The sequence below is a fragment of the Schistocerca americana genome, chromosome 5 (assembly GCF_021461395.2).
Source record: "Schistocerca americana isolate TAMUIC-IGC-003095 chromosome 5, iqSchAmer2.1, whole genome shotgun sequence".
In the NCBI taxonomy this organism is placed as follows: domain Eukaryota; kingdom Metazoa; phylum Arthropoda; class Insecta; order Orthoptera; family Acrididae; genus Schistocerca; species Schistocerca americana.
In genome coordinates, this window is record NC_060123.1 from 396,572,653 (window position 1) to 396,588,913 (window position 16,261).

The 16,261-nt window shown below is 43.4% G+C and overlaps 1 protein-coding gene across 3 annotated transcripts in view; it reads right to left on the reverse strand.

The window, feature by feature from the left end:
- LOC124615410 overlaps positions 1 to 16,261 on the reverse strand; it is a 349,233-nt gene that overhangs the window by 147,504 nt on the left and 185,468 nt on the right. For all 3 annotated transcript variants that reach the window (XM_047143272.1, XM_047143271.1, XM_047143273.1), the window contains exon 2: positions 5,464 to 5,546. In XM_047143272.1, the coding sequence (XP_046999228.1) occupies positions 5,464 to 5,538 (75 nt within the window). In that variant the 5' untranslated portion in view covers positions 5,539 to 5,546. The remainder of the gene's footprint in view (positions 1 to 5,463; positions 5,547 to 16,261) is intronic.

Sequence of the window (16,261 nt, forward strand, 5' to 3'; positions counted from 1 at the left end):
AAAAACGGAGCGCAACAGACCAGACGAAATATAGGGCGAAAGCGGGGAGAACCTGGCTTGTGTGGACGCAAGATCAAGGCCTCCACAACTAGCGCCTACGCTAACTGAGGCACTCAAATTCCAGAGGAAAATTCGAGGACTTATACCTGAGAGTACAAACCACTTTCCCAAAGAAAATTGAGGACGGACATAACCATGCGTGGATCAGTCTCTAACATCCAAGACAAGGAAGGCAGGAGGGCATACTTACTGTGAAGGGCTAAAATATGGATCACTGTAAGTGTAGTTTCGCACAAACAAAAGGGAGTGGGGGGAGGACGGTTCATAGTGGAGTAAAACCCCATGGGTCAACCTAGTATGGGCAATACGAAGAAGCAAAGAATGGTAGATACCCACTGAAAGAGTACAGGGAATAACGCCACATGGTGGGAGTATCCTTGATGATGCGAAGTTTATTGGACAGGAGGGGGGGGGAGGGTATCATCCCAAGAGTCAGCCCACAGTTCAGCAAGAAGAGATTTGATTTAAAACCACAAATCCATCCCCAGACAGGTTAAAGAGAATCGGGGATAGGTGGCCACCCTCAGCAAGTTCATTACGTGGGATACCTAAGCTGCCAAGAAGCCAAAGGAAGTCAACCAAATAAGCAGCATTGACAAGATCTGTGAGAACATTGTGGATGACATAGAGCAAGGGGTGGCAGGAAAAACACCAAGCGATAGCCCGAGGGCCATTCATCGAGTTCATACATAATAAAATTCAGGTAAGGGAGGATCATTTAATAAAATAGAGGACCCGAAACTTCACCATCAGTTCTACAGCAAACACACAACATTTGGTAGGCATGAGATGGTGTTGTATGCCACCAAACGATGCGAAAGCATATTTGACATGATCAACAGAATTAGAATCATTCGTGAAAAAACAGTGCATCCTGAAATTCTCATAAGACGAATCCAAGGCGGGAGAACTAACCAAGGAGGGGAGGAGGGTGGTTGGGAAAGAACATGGGAAGAAGACAGGGAGGGGAAATGGAAGTCATGGCAGAGAGAAGTGAGGCCAAACCCAACCAATAAACCCATACAAGGGTAGGCAATGATGGCCAAAGCTGCAAAACGAGTACAATGAGAGGGATGATCAGGCAAGGAGCAGATAGTAATGCCATGGGAAACCAAGAGCTGGTACTGCCACATCGAAAGGGGAGAGACTCCTGCATCAACCAGAAGACTGTCAACAGGGCTAGTGTGAAAGACACCAGTGGCTCAGCCAATACTAAGATGGTGAACCAGGTCCAAGCAAAGCAGCAGGGTAGGAGCAGCTTATCCAAAACTTCACAACCATAGTCCCGAGATGACAGAACTAAGCCTGGTAAAGGTACAAAAAGTCAAACAATTTTCACCCATGAAGAGTGGGCAAGGAAGCGAAGAACGTTGGGTTTACACAAACAGCCAACGTTCATATGATGGATGCAAGGCAGCCAAGTTAGCTTGTCGTCAAAATGAAGACCCAAGAAAAGGAACTGGGGACTGAGGTCAGGCACTAGGCATCGAGGTAGAGTTCCAGATCACGAAGGACCATAGTACGATGACAGAAACGCACCACCCTCGACGTAATGGGAGATAATTGAAAATTGTGTGAGAGTGTCCCCGTCCAGGTGCGTCAGGTGGTCCCCTGGAGCTACTGATCCACAGAAGCCACTGATGGGGAGCTATCACAAATACTGAAATCATCCACATACAGACCAACAGGCTGTCAGAGGCCACAAAGACCACATTCATAGAACGTAAGGAGGATGTAATGGGTCCAAGCTGTGACGTAGGCCTTATGAAGACTGAATAAAACTGTGACAAGGTGGCAGTGCTGAGAAAAGACACGCGAAATGCAGTTTCCAATCAAAGCAGATCGTCAATTGGAGACCATCCCCCCTTGAAAACTGCACTGCTAATGAGATTAAAGCTCCGAAGATTCAACGACAAAATTGAGCCAACGAGCCACCATCCAGTCTAATAATCTGCAGGGGCATTGGTCAGTCTAATGGGTCGGTAACTATCAAGGGAAGACGGATTCTTGCCAAGCTTAAGGACTGGTAGTAAAATACTGTCCATCCATTGAGAGGGGGAAATGCCTTGGAGCCAAATATGGTTAAACACTTGGAGGAGATAGTAGTGTTGTGGACGATTGAGGTGTTGATTGGTTACGGATGGAATCAGAACCAGGAGTTCTATCATGTGAAGAAGAGATAGCCAGAAGATGCTCCCATTCAGTAAAAGGTTCATTGTTGTATTCTGCTTGTCAGTGGGTAAAACATAAATGGGAAGATTTGTCCCATTGCTGGGATTTGCGATGCTCCAGAAAGACAATCAAGCCTTCCTACACGTACATGGAGAGGCAACAGCTCAGCTATCAGAAGAGTGATCCCTATGTTATCAGGGGGCTCAACCAGACGGGCACATAACAGCCCCACCACCCAGACTGGCCACATGTGCTAGTAACCTAGTGAGGCACAGAGGGGTTACAGAACAGAAGGAAGGGAGAAGGAAGGGGGCAGAGGAATCCACGCCATAGGGCCTAGGGAGGTAGTTCTTCCACTATGGAGAGAAAATTTAGAGGTAGATGTTAGACCCCAAAGGAAGTTCAGAAACACGAAAAAGGAAGGACGAAACTGAAAAGGCAATGGGAAGCAAACTGCATTGAATACAGGAAGCCAGGTCAACAGAAGTACTTCAGAATGGCTCTGAGCACTGTGCGACTTAACTTCTGAGGTCATCAGTCGCCTAGAACTTAGAACTAATTAAACCTAACTAACCTAAGGACATTACACACATCCATGCCCGTGGCAGGATTCGAACCTGCGACCGTAGCGGTCGCTCGGCTCCAGACTGTAGCGCTTAGAACCGCACGGCCACTGCGGCCGGCAAGGAGGTACAAACACATAAGACAGAGGAAGGAGGGAGCAGAGGGGGAGCAGTGAGGACAGTTATGGATGGGCACAGAGATTGAAATGCAGTGCAGGATGGAAGAATGGGCTGCAATAGCTTGGGGGCCCTGTCTACACCACACACCAATTCACGAAGGACTGTGAGTCCCGCTGGGGATGGGGGGTGGGGATTGTATGGAAGCAGGACCGTTGTGCTCCATGGCAACGCCACAAGCCCTAATCTGAAGAAGATGCGCAGCATCACGCTGAAGAGTCTCTGTCAACAAGTACTCGAACAATTGCCTCTGCAATTAGTGTCTGTGACACCCCTGTTTTCACATCGAGTTCTGACCACACAAAGTGTAAGTTCACTAGGGACTGTGATCTGAATTCGCAAAATAGTCATGTCTGGACAGATGAAAATCCTTCAGGGATTTCATCATCAGTTTGATATTAACGTATAGGCGGTTATTCTGGATGGCCATGTCATTGGGCCATATCTCCTTCTACTTAGCCAGACTGGTTATAATGGTAAGATGATGCATTCCCACCTCCTTCCCGTTAACAACTCTGTCGTGTCCATGCCTGAAACTTGTAATTTTTTTGTGTTTACGAAAAATGTATTGAAATAAACGCAGTCGCTTCTTGTTTTATTCATCGCTTATCAATCCATTAATCTCATAACCTTACACTCTCTGATTTCACTTAATTATTCATGTCCCTTACTTATTAGCTTCCAATGTGGGGCACCATAATTAGTAATTTACATGTTAGTTTTGTGCAACAAATCAAATGAGTTCTCGATGACTACTTTTCGGCGCCAAATGTGGGGCGATCTCATTAGTCGTCCACATGTAACTTCATGTCAGAGAGGAGAACTTCTCGATTTACTACATTTTCGGCGGGCAGCCTATGGCGATCTCGCCATTCATCTACATGTCATTTCATGTACGAGAGGATAATTTTTCGGTTTACGCCAATTGTTATATAGGACTCTTTTTAAAATACACATTTCTTGCATATTGCAGTTACTGATCAAACTTACAGATTAGCCAGCAGCTTGTGCTGATGACCACTGATTGATCTTTGTACCACACTTTGCAGGCACAAAGCACTTTCAAATTAAATATTTCCACCCTTGAACCGTCTCTAACACCTATTAAAATACATATGGTCCTTATTTACACATCTGAAATAAGTTATAGATTAATTGATGACCATCGTTTGATCTTAGTACCACAAAATGGTTCAAATGGCTCTGAGGACTATGGGACTAGACTTCTGAGGTCATCAGTCGCCTAGAACTTAGAACTAATTAAACCTAACTAACCTAAGGACATCACACACATCCATGCCCGAGGCAGGATTCGAACCTGCGACCGTAGCAGTCCCGCGGTTCCGGACTGCGCGTCTAGAACCACTAGACCACCGCGGCCGGCAATTTAAGCTGTGCTATTATGTCGAAACAAATTAGTATCTCGGAAGCAGCTATATATTCCAAGTATAACTTAACGTCATACTTCAATTAATGAAGTTTCACTGCAAATCGTAGTTACTGAAATTTTTTAGAAAGTAATATTCCAACAAATCACATCTACGTCATACAAATTTTGCAAAAAGAGCCGCAGTCGCCATTATTCGATGCTAGTTTATTAATTATCCGCAAGCGGCTCTACCAAACAGCTTGATTAATGTTGCCAAATTTCCTCCCCTTAGAACTAATATTGAATTTTACGCATTTTTCCGTATATTTAACTATGACTTCACCATTATATTCAACAAATATTGGCTGAAAACATTACAACAAAGAAATATTTGCGCTTGTTCCTGAATCTGCCTCCTTGATATATTGTTTCCAATATATGGATGTCATGCAATGTGTCTTTCATCTGTGGTTTAAGATACCCTATCTCAATTACAAATGGTTCAAATGGCTCTGAGCACTATGGGACTTAACATCTGTGGTCATCAGTCCCCTAGAACTTAGAACTACTTAAACCTAACTAACCTAAGGACATCACACACGTCCATGCCCGAGGCAGGATTCGAACCTGTGACCGCAGTAGTCGCGTGGTTCCGGACTGAGTGCCTGAACCGCTAGACCACCGCGGCCGGCTATCTTAATTACAAGTATAATGTCTAGTTAATAATACTATTCCATTCAATGGTTTTGCTTGAGGTCACCCCGAGGTAATTAGGCTGACTATTACATTTTATAAAATATCAGCATACTGGCAGTTCAAATATCAGCACAGCATGTTTCCACAGTCAGGAGCTGGGGACTATAGAGGTCGCTGAAAATATGAGACATCACTTACATGTCATGAGGGAAAATAACTAGCTTACTTTATCCACTGGAGAATCATTTTGGCAGTAGCCCTGACTGAACGTTGTCTCCCACATTATGTTCACATTCAGTTGCCGGTACATCATTTCAATACTACTGCACGGGGACTACAGTTATAGAGCGCTGGATTTGGAACATTCAGAAGTGATCTGCAGAAAGCGACGAGAAGGTTATTTTTTGATCTATTATAACTATATACCTGGAGACTTATGGTAACGAGGTACCCAAGCACCACCAGGATCCAGACGAAATTCTTCTCCACTGCTAGCGCCATAATTTATTCTGAAACGAAAATAGATAAATGTAAATAATACATCTCTATACATAAGACAATGGTCATAGAAACATCGTTTGCACTTCCACTCGGAAATAACGAACGCCATAAAAAGAGCTGCAAAAAATGATTGGTTCAAATGGCTCTGAGCACTATGGGACTTAACATCTATGGTCATCAGTCCCCTAGAACTTAGAACTACTTAAGCCTAACTAACCTAGGGACGTCACACAACACCCAGTCATCACGAGGCAGAGAAAATCCCTGACCCCGCCGGGAATCGAAAAAGAGCTGCACCCACAAGAGCAATGAAGAGTGCGATCACTCTTGGTAGGCAAGTAGATGGTACCACGCGTACGAAATGATTACACTTTCAACGTGGACCAACATGTAGTGTGCTACATGGGTACGAAACTTACTTGTTAGTACGTCAGGCCCCCTGATTGTCAATACAAGCATCATGACGTGCGGCGTGGAGATTTACAAGTCTCAGACATTTTATTGTGATTATCCATCCCACGCCGCTAGTAACTGAGCGTACAGATCCTACAGATTGGCGGGTGGAGGTGAAGTCCTGTTGCCACATTCTATGGCACCCCACACATTCTCAACCGGGAAGAGATAGGGCGATGTGGCTGACCGTGGCAGAATATTCACAGTTCAAATGCACATTCGGCATGTGGCAGCGGTTTGAGAACTAGAACTGACCGTTGAAACAGGGCAGGGGCGTGGACGTTCACGAACAATTGAGCTACAGCCTGCACGGCTTCATTCAGGTATCGTGCAGCTGCTACAGAGCCCTTTAGGGACACTAATGGTGAATGGGCACTATAGGATAACACTCCCCACATCATCACACCAGAATGGCGGAACGTGTGATGGGATATCACAAACCGGTCTTCATGGGGCACTCCACTGCACCTCCAGACACATATACGGTGGTTGTCGCCTCCAAGGTAGAAGTGCGCGACTCGTCATTGAAGATGATCTTCTGCCAGTTCGCACTGCACCACGGCAGTGGTTGTTGACACAAGTTGAATGGGGCGCAATGCTGTGGGGATGTGAGTGGCTGGAGTCATAATGGTTGGCGTGTGCAGCGAGCCCTGCGTCATACACGGTACTAGCACTTGCTAGGTTGTTGCACAGACGACAGAACAGCCCCCTGAATGGCCCCTATTATTCCCGTCGGATCTGCTCGCGTTTGGCGGACAACCTTTCGGTGCTCCCTCTATATGGTGCACATTGGACGTCCACGTCCCATATGTCGTGCATGTGTGCCTTCCTGTATCCATTGCTGCCAGAAATCGGGAATGGTGGTTTCCGTACGACCGGTGTAGAACACAGTATGGCGACAAGGCTATCCCGCCTCCCGCAATCCCACGATACGGTCACCCTGAAACTCGTCCAGATGGGCAGCCTACTGTGATTACGTGGGCTTTCCCGGCATAATAAGTCTTGAAAGTCTCTTCGGGTTTGCTGCCGGATCCTAAAATCAACTTGACTCAATATTTCGGCGATCCAACTGGTTTCCATCTTCAGGAAAATGCTGCTTCTGCTGATGAGTACTGCTGACAACTGACGCCAGGCTGCAAATCGACGTCCTATATGGGCCACCGTTCAGTACACGGCGCATACACTGCCCATCACGGTTGCTGCCCTCCAAGACAGGGAGGTGGCGTCGCCCTTAGTGGAACACTGCTGGCAACGATATATCGCGCTCAGGGCCGCGCCGAAGAACGTTCAGTTTTGATGCGAGATAATACAGGATTCCTTGTCTTGCTAAGAGGAAACCCATTGTCTCTGTTGATTAAATTATCAGCCAACCTTATTTCAATCGCCTCTTTATAGACACTGTTCCAAAAACCGGAAATACTGGCAACTACCACAGTTTCATCAAATTTCATACTGTGTCCCTCATTTAAGCAGTGTTCTGCTACTGCCGATTTTTCCGGCTGTTGTAGCCTCGTATGACGGCGATGTTCCACACACCTGTCATGCGCTGTGCGAATCGAACGGCCAATGTAAGCTTTCCCACCTTGACACAGAATTTTGTACACATTGGGTTTCCTACGCCCCAAATCATCTTTCACAGAGCCGAGCAGTGCCCCAATCTTAGAAGGTGGACGGAACACACCCTTAATGTTAAAATTCCTTAAAATTCGTCCAGTCTTAAACGATAAGCCTCCAGCATTTATCGCTCCTCAATACATTGTCGTGAAGTTGTTGTTTCACGCTGGTGAATAAATTCGAAAAGAATCCCTATCAACAGATTTATTCCTCCCTGCTGACAACAATAGAACTATTAATGGGCATAAAGCGGATAACAGGAAATATTTATACTTCGTACTTTTCTCCTTTTTTCTGCTATGATCTGCAATCTCATCATAATCGATAACGGCAGATCAGCACTGACAACCGCAAATGAGTAATGGTCCTAATTCTAACACAATTTCATACGTACTTTTAACTAACTGTTATGCAACAGTTGGCTGCCATTTGAATAATGTTAGATCTATTTACATTTTATTATAAAATAACTATGGAAAATCAATCAAGTCACGAGTTCCGCCGGGATATTCAGGCAGAAAAATAAATAATTTCGCTCTATATACTGCAACATATAAGGAAAGATACGATTTATTACTAAATTATGTTTTTTACAATTTTTCGGATGTTAAAACATTAAACTTTGACTACAACACCATTTACATTCATCTACATAGTAAATGAGAACTGTGTATAATCAGTTATCTTATTTGAAAGTAATGTATTTTTAACTATTTTGTTATCAAGGACGTCTTCCAAACGTATACCACTGCACCCTACACACTTAACAATGTATAATTAATCTGACACCGAATGCCTCTCTTTTACCGATTTCTCATTGCTCTATGAGCTTCCGACCTATAATATTACATTTTCTCTTTTCGGAATTCTCACTGCCTTCGAGATTTCAATAAACAACACTCCAACGATTTAGTTGTGTGAGCGTGATAAATTGCGGTGCCCTTTGTTTCCGAATTCCTTGCATTTCAGCAACATTTAGTGTGACACTCATTTAAGTTGTCCATGGTCTACATACATCAGCTGAGGTGATTGTTAGCAGAGTTTCTACTAACAAGTCATCGCCGATTTCCACCGATATCTTTGTCCACTCCGATCTCGTGCGCCTTCTATAACGATGCCGCCATAACTAAAAGTTAAGCCTTAATCCTTTGCTCGTTCTTAATTCATAATGTCACAGCATGACAGTTCGTAGCCCTTCAAATAAACTGTCTGCTTCCGTCAGAAAGTCTGTAAACGTTATGTGCTGCAGATTATAAAGGAACAGGGCAATAACTTTTGCAGTGTAGTAAATCTCTAACAAATCAGGTAAAACATCTTGGTGAATGGTTTGAGATTATAAATGCTGATTTAAGGTACTGTTTAACTCTAAAGTATGCAATTCGACAAATGCAAGACAACACTTTAAACCCACTCGAAAGTCATTAGAGACAACGTCCATATAAAAGTCACTCATAAAAGTGAACAGATTTTTAGGGATGAATTTACATTGTAGAATGCCTACTTGAAGATACATTATTTGTCCCAGATTTCTTGCTTATGGAACTAGATCTAGGCAACGAAAGCCTATAAGAGACAGACTGTACTGAGAATCAGCTACGTGATTATTTTTGAGTCAATACATGAGATGTAAATGCATGAGACGGACCATATCTTGATAGGTTGCCTCAGTTGCCAAAATCAGGCACTTCATATGCATAGAAGCCCCGGATTTTAGACTCAGATCAGCGACAGAGGTTGAGAGGAAAGAACGGGGAGATGTCATCAGACCTTCCGTGTATGGGAATGAAGCATAAAGTCCTAGACTGAAGTTAAGACTGTGTTATCTCCTTACAACAGCACGAATTGCATCATCTTCCGCTCAACGAATGAAACTGTGACGAAACAAGGCGCCCGCAAGACGTACACATAACCTGAATAGCCTGCTGCTGGCTTTCAGTTGTCTTGCCAGACGTGGGAGACAAAAGGACAGAGTGCTAGCTGGTGTGACGCTACGCAGAAAAGAGGTTGGCTAGGTGAGTATAGGTTCCTGAATGTCTAACGTTTATATGAAGAAAACTTCGAGGTGCAGAACACCTCTTGGTCAGCGCTAAACAATCTGTAACCAGCACGCTGAATCATTTCGTTTCAGCAGATGTACGAGGTCGCAAGACTGACGAATTCTGGACTTCAAAATTCATATGATGTTTAGAAATCTTCATCATGTTCCATAAACAAGTTGTAAATTTGCAGATTTGCAAATTACCTTAATAGACTGTCTTGGATGGGTAAATCGTGATAATAACAGTAATAATAACCGTCCATTTTCTTGAAATATACAAAAGTGAAAGAGTCTTTACTGCTAATACAAGTGTTTGTAACAAATTCATACACGCAACCATGTCTCGTTTGTCTTTTATAGAGTCCGTATCTTAGCGACTATCAGTGATCGAAACTAATCATCACATGCAATTTAAAAGTAACAGAAACGAAACCTCTATCACTTTCTGTTACGTGCGGTTATGGTTGTATAAGTTACACTATCTCGTCGAAAACGTCTGGAACCTATTAGTGGACAATTAATACGGCGTGTGTCCACCCTTCTCCTCTATAACATTTTGAAATCTGCAGGGGACACTTTTAATGAAGTGTCTGGATGTCTGTAGAGGAATGGCAGTCCATTCTTCCTCGACATCCGAAACGCTTGGGCCTGAAATGAAGTCCAAGTTCTAACTCAGCCTGAAGGAGTTCCCACGGAGTTCAGTTCGGAACTCAGAGCAGGTAAGTTCACTTCAGGACTGTTACTGTCCACAAACAGTTGCCTCAAAAATGCTGATTTATGACAGAGAGCGTTGTAATTTTGATATAAACAATCATGATCTCCGAATTGTTCCTCTATTGTACGCAGTACGTAATGCTGCATAATGTATTCTCTTCCTTTCGCATTTAGCGTTTTCTTAAGCACAGTAAGGCGACTACACACGAACCACGGAAACTCTAATCCGGCCGCATCTCGTGGTCGTGCGGTAGCGTTCTCGCTTCCCACGCCCGGGTTCCCGGGTTCGATTCCCGGCGGGGTCAGGGATTTTCTCTGCCTCGTGATGGCTGGGTGTTGTGTGCTGTCCTTAGGTTAGTTAGGTTTAAGTAGTTCTAAGTTCTAGGAGACTGATGACCATAGACGTTAAGTCCCATAGCGCTCAGAGCCATTTGAACCATTTTTTCTAATCCGGCCTCGTGTGTACTTCACTGTTGGCACTACACACTATGCCAGGTAACATTCTCCAGACATTCGTCAAATCAAAACGGGACCATCTGACTGTTACAGTGCGCAGCGTAATTCACCACTCCAAATCAGTCGTTCCTACGTACCCATTGTCCAGTGGTGTTGCTCTTTTCATCACCTCAAGTGTCACATAGCACTGAGTACAGGACAACTGAACAACATTCATTTTAACTCCCTAAACTCAGTCATTCTATGCGCTGGACTGCTGGTAGCACTTAGAAACTCAACACTGATTCCTGCCGCTGATTTCATGCGATCATCCTCCGCTATGCTCGATGGTCCCTGGCAGTCGGTACTTCAGATCACCCCGGTGCGGGTTCTCTGTCGTTGTTCTTTCTCATTTCCACTTCACAATTACATAAGCAACTGTCAACTTTGGCATCCTTAGAAAGGTTGAAATGGCTTTGTTAGATTGATTAACCAGGTGACACCCAACGCCCTAGTCCACGTTCGAAGTCACTGAGCTCTCGTGGCTAACGAGCGCTGCTGTTACTGGCTCTCTACGGTCAACACAAGACGTCCCAACTCCTTCTACGCTGACGGATAGCCCTTTCATGACATATAGTGGACAACTGAGCATTACATAGGGGTGAGTGTATGTTTAAAAGATAGAGCGTCTTTAAAAAGTTGAGAGAGTGGACAGTTATGTGAAGAGCAGTGTGTCTAAAAATTTTGTTAGTGAACACATTCGAATAGTAACGTGTACTGCACTAAAATGTAGTTTCTTCGTCTTACTCAGCTTACCAAATGTAGTAAATGTGTGGAATTGTTTCTTAGTGAACTGGAGCAACGAGTAAACATACTAGATCTACAACTTTGCTTACGCCTTTTTTATTGTGAAAAACCTACAAAAAACTGTGATTCATACCCTTGCCCATCGCTGGCCACTACATTCACCCATCTTTCGGATAGTGTACGAATCCCGTGGCGGAAGAAATGGGCGTCTTTTGTGGGGATCCATGAATCGAGTCAATCTTACACTTCTTCGTATGATCGGAAGTGCTGGTCATCCAGACTGTATGTCACTGATCGAAAAAGGTGGTAGTCAGAGAGAGCAACGTATGGAGAATACGGCGGGAGGGATAAGACTTCTCATTTCAACATTTCCGTGTATATTTTGACGGGTTTTGCGACATGGGGTCGAGCTCTGACCCGCTGCAAAATTACCTTTACGTTTCTACCGCTGTATTGCAGCCGTTTGTGTTTCAGTTCTGGACCCGAACGCATCAATTGCTTTCGGTAATCATGTCCTGTGACTGTTTTCGTCTGTTTCAGTAGTTATGAAAACGTTCTGTCTTCCACCGCCATGCTGGTCTTCGACATCAAAATCAGAGTTCTTAAGACATTGAAAACATTCTCTGCACGGTCTTTCACTAATAGTTCGCTCACCATTGGCCTTACCCAGCATTTCATGAGCCACACCCGCAGATTTCTTCATGTTAAAGCAGAAAATTAAAACTTCTTGCAAATGGCGAGAAATGGGTACCTAAGTTGACGTAGTTAATCGAGAATAACCTCATGATGCAATCACAAATCGACTAATATTTTTATGGCATTATATTTTCCGATGCCTAAGCTTATTGTATTACACCTATGGCCAACCACCCGAACCCCACTTGCAGCTACTGCCGTCTATTGCAAAACGTTAGACCTAACCAAATTTTGTGAAAAATTGTGAATAAAGTTGAGACTTAAGACTTATGTGATTCTGGTGTAAATGTATGAAAAGCAGACCGTGAGCAAGGAAATGTGTTTATGATTGGATTAGTGGTCCAAGCGATCACCAGATACAACGAAAACTATTAAACATCCAGTACGTGGTTAACCGACAAAAAGTACGACGAAAGAGAAAGTACAGCAGATACCAACACAAATAGGGTGAGTGATCCTGAGAATTGATATCGAAAATAACAGGAGTTCGAGAGACAGTGGTAACGCTACAGTACACAAATGTCTGGGTAACTGGAACACCTGTTCCTGATCTGGACCTAAATTGTATGATGGGCAGAAGTCAACACGGTGGGAAACTGGTGGAAACCACATTCACAAATTGACCGAGCTCCGCTGTCTTCAGCTGAGTATCATCACAAGCCGCTACCAGGTCAATCCTGAGTAGGTAAGCAATTATCAAAACTGCAGGGCACTATAATGTGAATCACATTTCCGTGTACACTCAAAGTCGAGTGGAACTAACATTAATAATAATAATAATAATAATAATAAACAAATAAAATTTCACTAACAGTTTCAAGAAACTGTAAATCCCAATAAACATTAAGATCTATGGAGATTACTGTGAAAAGGAACGGAAGTGTTCCATTTGCGTTTTTTCTTTGCTTCGTTTTCGAAACAACTTGTACCATTGGCCCGGTCTTCAATTTTCACTGCATGAGCAGTGTCACACGCTTCCACTAGAAGTCTGTATCTGTCGTGATAGGAACTGTTGCTTCGGCATCCTGTTGGAAGACGTTTGTGTGCAGCAGTTGTGTGCGTCCCAGAGAGTGAGCGAGAAGATGTTGGGCGGCTGTCAGATAACGCTGCCCGCACAAGTGGCGACTTCAGGGCCGAACTTCGCTCCCCAGAGGAAGGCGGCAACAGCTGCAGAAATGGACACCGGCCATTCTACACGCCGGTCTCTGCACACCTCCAGCAGTTCCCTGACAACAATAGCTTCCAGCTTCCCAGCAGTAAGAGATTTCTTGGACTTCACACCTCCCGCAGAAACCCCTGTGTTAACGGAAAAAATTTTAGCAATGGAAGAAGGCACGCTGGAAACATAGATGCTGATACAACCATAACTCTCCGTTAATGCTCCTAACGCAAATGTAGTCCACTACAGCAATTACTTGGTGTTTCTAATAATGAAACATGTGGGAGACTTACTTCTTCGTTGTTTGCTTGACGGAGCACTGTGACATAAGAGGAAGAGAATTTTCCGACACGATTATGAACGAGGCAGAGCCTAAAGGGATGAACCAATATAACTAAATTTCGCACCTAGAGCTACTGTAATCCCATTGTTGTGGCTGCAAATTAGACCCGGTGCGAATAGAAAACTGCGTCTTTCATATCAATGTAAAGGACGGCACATATGTACGTAGTTCCGAAAACTTCATAGCGAGAGTAGTACGACTCCGGCATACACCAGTAGATGTTTCTCGTGACATTTCTCAGCCGGCGCTTCAGTAATGGAATGTTTAGACGGCGCTAGCATTGATGTGAATGTGAGTGCTGGTTGCCTCCTCTACGCCCACAAGAAACAATTCGTTAGACAGTGTCTAGCGTGGAGTGAACAACAGTTATCCACAAGTTTGAAGACTCTGTTAACAGTTAATAACCTAATGATGTACAAGAACATATTGAATATTTTACCCACTGATCGTATAATGACAAATATTGAAAATTTACAAGTTTTCTTGCGTTGCCATCCCCCGCAGCAAGCACAGTAGTACTTGTTTTGTAAATAAAACTGCTTTTCCTTGCTCCGACTCAATTTCTTTTTCCCAGACGCATTTCGTCTTTTTCTTGATCTAAGGCATCTAGAGTGGGATCTATAACGATATCGTTGTGTTTGTTTCAGATTATCAAACAGTTGACATAGTATTTTTTGCTAATTAAGTATTTTTAATCTAAAAAAATGGCTCTGAGCACTATGGGACTTAACTTCAGAGGTCATCAGTCCCCTAGAACTTCGAACTACTTAAACTTAACTAACCTAAGGAAATCACACACATCCATGCCCGAGGCAGGATTCGAACCTGTGACGGTAGCGGTCCTGCGGCTCCAGACTGTAGCGCCTACAACCGCACGGCCACCCCGGCCGGCTGCTAGTAATTATCGGCCATAATTGGCTATATACCGAAAATAAAGTAATTCGTTTTCATAAATTTTAGCTTGAAATATAACATAGTGTGTGTAAAATTATTTGAAAGTTTTCAGAAACGCGGCTGAGATAACACTGACCTGTTCAAAATTCGAAAAATAATACTGGAGTCGACAACTACTGTTGAGGAAAAGTAATGCTAGAGGAGGATGTCCCGTTACAACATGAAATGGGTAGTCAACGATCTGTACGTGCATATGTGAAAGTTAATGCCCCTAGAATCAAGGGCTTGTCACTTCATTAAAACCAATAACTTAAAATATCAAACCATGTTCATATTGGATTTACTGATGTGACAAGCTCTCGATTCTAGGGATATTAACTTTCACATATGCACGTACAGACCGTTGACGACACATTTCTTGTGGAGATAGTTATACCGGCTGTTTGCTGGTGTGAAGTTTGTTTCTTGTCTTTCTCAGGAAGTCGGATTTAAATCCGTTGAAACCATGGTAAAGGTTATCTGAAAACCGCAGTTTATTGCAACCCGTTAATTATCTATTTCACATGCTGTTAAAAGACACAATTAATATAACAGGGAACGTATTATATTGTGATTCTCTACTGTATTTACCTATAATTGAGTGCTGTATGTGCGAATACTTAATGCCATGCTTATAGCACCCAACACTCTGTAAGGTGAGTAGTCCACACAAACCATGAAAATTCTGTGTGAGAGCGGTGAAGAAATTGCCAACTTGGTAACAATGACAATGACGAGTTAGTAGATCTGTACTGTACGTACTACAAAAAAAAAAAAAAAACTAAAGGTGTATTTAGCTTCCTGGCCAAACATTCAAATAACAGATGATTGGCGCATGTAGTTGGATCGTTGGTATTCGATAGGCGAAGTATCTGTGTTGACAGTATTCTAAAAAGCGGAACGATGAATTGCTCACAGCACCGAGCGCTCGTAACAAAATTTATGCTGAAAACGCTAGAGCTGAACGAAACGCGTCAGGAACGAAACAGATGACGCGCTCAGAGCGAAGGTAAATTTAAATTTATTTGGATTTCAGTGTAACTCATAACACCTTTACAGGTTGAATTCTGGAGCCGTTATTATGGCAATATACACGGCGTTCGGAAATTCCCGTTACAAACTTGTAGGAGTTGTAGAGGGAAGTGACTGCTTAATGTTTTGTATAGGAACCCATGTCCAGAAACATACCATTTACGTTCTACGACGCTTTCAATTCAGATGTTTAACTCATCTACTTCTGCTTGAGAAATTGAATTAGGGTGACGCAGCAGAAATATTAGGTAACAATGCAAAAGGAAATATAACGAAATATGCATTTATCACAGTTTATGCTAAGTTTGATTTACGAGACTCCTGTAGAGATAGTGGAAGATGTGCTAGCACGAGTTCTGGCCGGTGCACGAGAAATTGAAGAGACGTCAGGTGGGATGGAGAGTGTCTACCAGAACACGCTCCGTGAGTATAATGTCTGTAACAACATTTGTGGCCGCCATATCGAGCCGTTTTTATAATACATTAGTATTGTTCCGTA